This window comes from Coenobita brevimanus, chromosome 47 (genome assembly GCF_032717465.1).
Source record: "Coenobita brevimanus isolate Jiangsu-jjx chromosome 47, ASM3271746v2, whole genome shotgun sequence".
NCBI lineage: Eukaryota > Metazoa > Arthropoda > Malacostraca > Decapoda > Coenobitidae > Coenobita > Coenobita brevimanus.
Window position 1 is genome coordinate 3,312 of NC_137000.1, and position 2,655 is coordinate 5,966.

Here is a 2,655-nt window from a genome sequence, read left to right on the forward strand (position 1 = left end):
ACCCCACCCTCGTCATGAGACTGTCCAAATCTACGCCTGAACACGTAACTGTTACTGTAATGGGGGCATGATCGGAAGGGAGGTCACCCCGCCTTAACACAGAAAAATCACTCATATAGTCTATCAGAGACGGTGACGCCACACACGTATCCACCTCCGAAACCCAGGTGCCGCGTCTCCGATATGTTTTATCACCAGGAAAATGTTTGTCAGCATACATGAGGTTATTAATGACAACCAATCTGTTATCAATACATATAGTACACAACAATTCAGCGTTATCGTTAGCCCTGTTTACATCATCGTGAATCACTGGGTATGACATATCATTTACATTAGGTATCTCCGCTATCGACAATAATTGCCTCACACTTTTCCCAAATCTAGCATTCATGTCACCAATTATGATGCATCCTTTATATGTGTACCTAGAATTTACTTTTACTTGGATTGAGGCAAATAAGTCTTGGGAGTAATACGGGGAGTCACATGGAGGAATATAACAGAAACCAAACAACACACCCTTAATGTTACGAAACTGCATCCAGACTTGATCTCCAATGCTTGTGTCGACATCAAATACCAACGTAGATAACCAGTTCTTAATACAGACAACCGTTCCACCCTGTTCCGCTGAACCAACTACCTTACTCCTATAAGTCACATATCCGGGGAATGACACTGACATAGACGTCTTAACCTCATTAATACTAATCACATCATAATTATGTAGCATCTGCTGCACATTTGTTTTTTCTAACTTTGTGCGCACTCCACCTATATTCCACGACAGTACGCTTATTTTCCTTACTTGCTGTGGTGATCCAAAAAAAACTGAGGGTTCCAGCTATCAATTACATCTGCATCCCTATACAGCTTCCGTTCTCGCGTATCAAGACGAATCGTGCATCCTGCATTCTCCGGTCGAGCCTTCTCTGTCGTCTCTGCTTCACGAAGTCGCTTCCACTCTCGCCTGACACTCGGGTGGACATCCCTCTTGACGTAAATCCTGTTGAAATCACTCCCAGAGGTTTTAAGGCAGCTGGCATTGTCCAAGATGAGACTGCGTTGATTTTTATCAGCCAAAGGGAACAAAATAGGGCGGCGCCTGGTGCCAGATGAAGCGTTGTTTCCCAGCCGACGATGTGTTCCACCCACACCTGCTACACCAGTTTGGGACCAAATCTTGCCGATTTTGTCCTCATCTGTCGTGGCACTGTCCAATGCTTCGTTTTCATCAGGCACGCCGAGAATAACGATGTTCGACTCTCTCTCTTTTCGGTCCAGTGCTTCTAAGAACTGCTGTTGCTTCACCATTATCTCAGCCTGCCTGTCGACCCGAGCCTTGAGTTCAGTGTAGTTTTTGTTCAGTATGCTATCAGGGGAGGTAATCATGACTCTCAGTAGTTTCACCTCATTCATAACATCGTCAAGTCTCTTATTAATCTTCGACAGTTCACACACACACACACACACACACACACACACACACACACACACAGCATCCACATCAAACCATTCATCCCCAACCCCCACACTCCACACACACACACACACACACACACACACACACACATACATATAGTACTCTCTAGTGGAACTTGCTGGTGAGGAAATGTGTGTATGTAACTGTGATGGTATCGGGAGGTTGCCATGGTAACACACAGGCACCTCGCACCACACACACACACACACACACACACACACACACACACACACACACACACACACACACACACACACAATTTATTTTTGGGTAGGGCTGGTAAAGAGATCTGTATGATCATGAGAGTTAATAGAGACAGCATTAACACTCTTATAGTAGTATGACTCACTCTCAGCTGAATGCCATCGCCCAGCAGTACCTGGAATAAAATACTAGAGTTGCCCCTACTATGAGAGGGCCCGGGAACCATCTAGTGGTTGTAAAAGTAGCTGGACATGTTTCTCGTCTTGGTAGGCGTCGCTACTTGGCTACTTTTGCTAGTGGCCGTATGACAGTGGAAGGACGAGGGTGTGTGTGTGTGTTGCTGTTGCATCATTCCTCTGAGGTAAGTGTTGGATATTTGCTGTTTTTAGCCATTAAGGTGACTACATTAGGACACAAGGATATCGCACTGACAGCCAGGAAGTATCATGGCCCAAAGAAATAATACCTATAAGGCTACTAGACGTAATTCTGATGAGACAAGGGGGATGTTAGTGTGAGGGAGATGAGGAGGCCTTGTAGTCCAGTGCTGCCGTTTTGTGGAAAATCGTCTGCTAATGTGGAAAAACAAATGAACGACGAGCATGGATGTGGGCAGGCGGACGTCATTCCACACTAATTGTTCACGTTATTTTATTGGAATAAGTGGGATTTTGTCATGATTGGTAGGAACTAACATGTATTGTTATTCAGACCCTTCACGGTTAAACCAACGAATATGTAGCGTTTGTCTATAATACTGTCATTTAAAACAAGGAAGAATACGTCGTGGAACAGTCTACCTCTACCCACCCGGCGATATCATAAAAAAATATATATATATATATCTATCTATCTATATATATATATATATATAGATATATATATATATATATATATTATTTACAAGACACGTGCCAACCATTAGCAGTCCACACTTGCTTTGTAATATTAAAGAAATACCGAAA

General features: G+C 43.5%; 1 protein-coding gene across 1 annotated transcript; it reads right to left on the bottom strand.

Moving 5' to 3' along the window:
* Positions 1-807: 807 nt before the first annotated feature.
* LOC145398965 (uncharacterized) lies at positions 808-1,461 on the bottom strand (the record flags this gene model as incomplete). The annotated part of the gene is made up of 1 exon (XM_080271697.1): positions 808-1,461. A coding segment is annotated over one exon (654 nt), but the record flags the coding sequence as incomplete, so codon positions are not given.
* Positions 1,462-2,655: the final 1,194 nt, after the last annotated feature.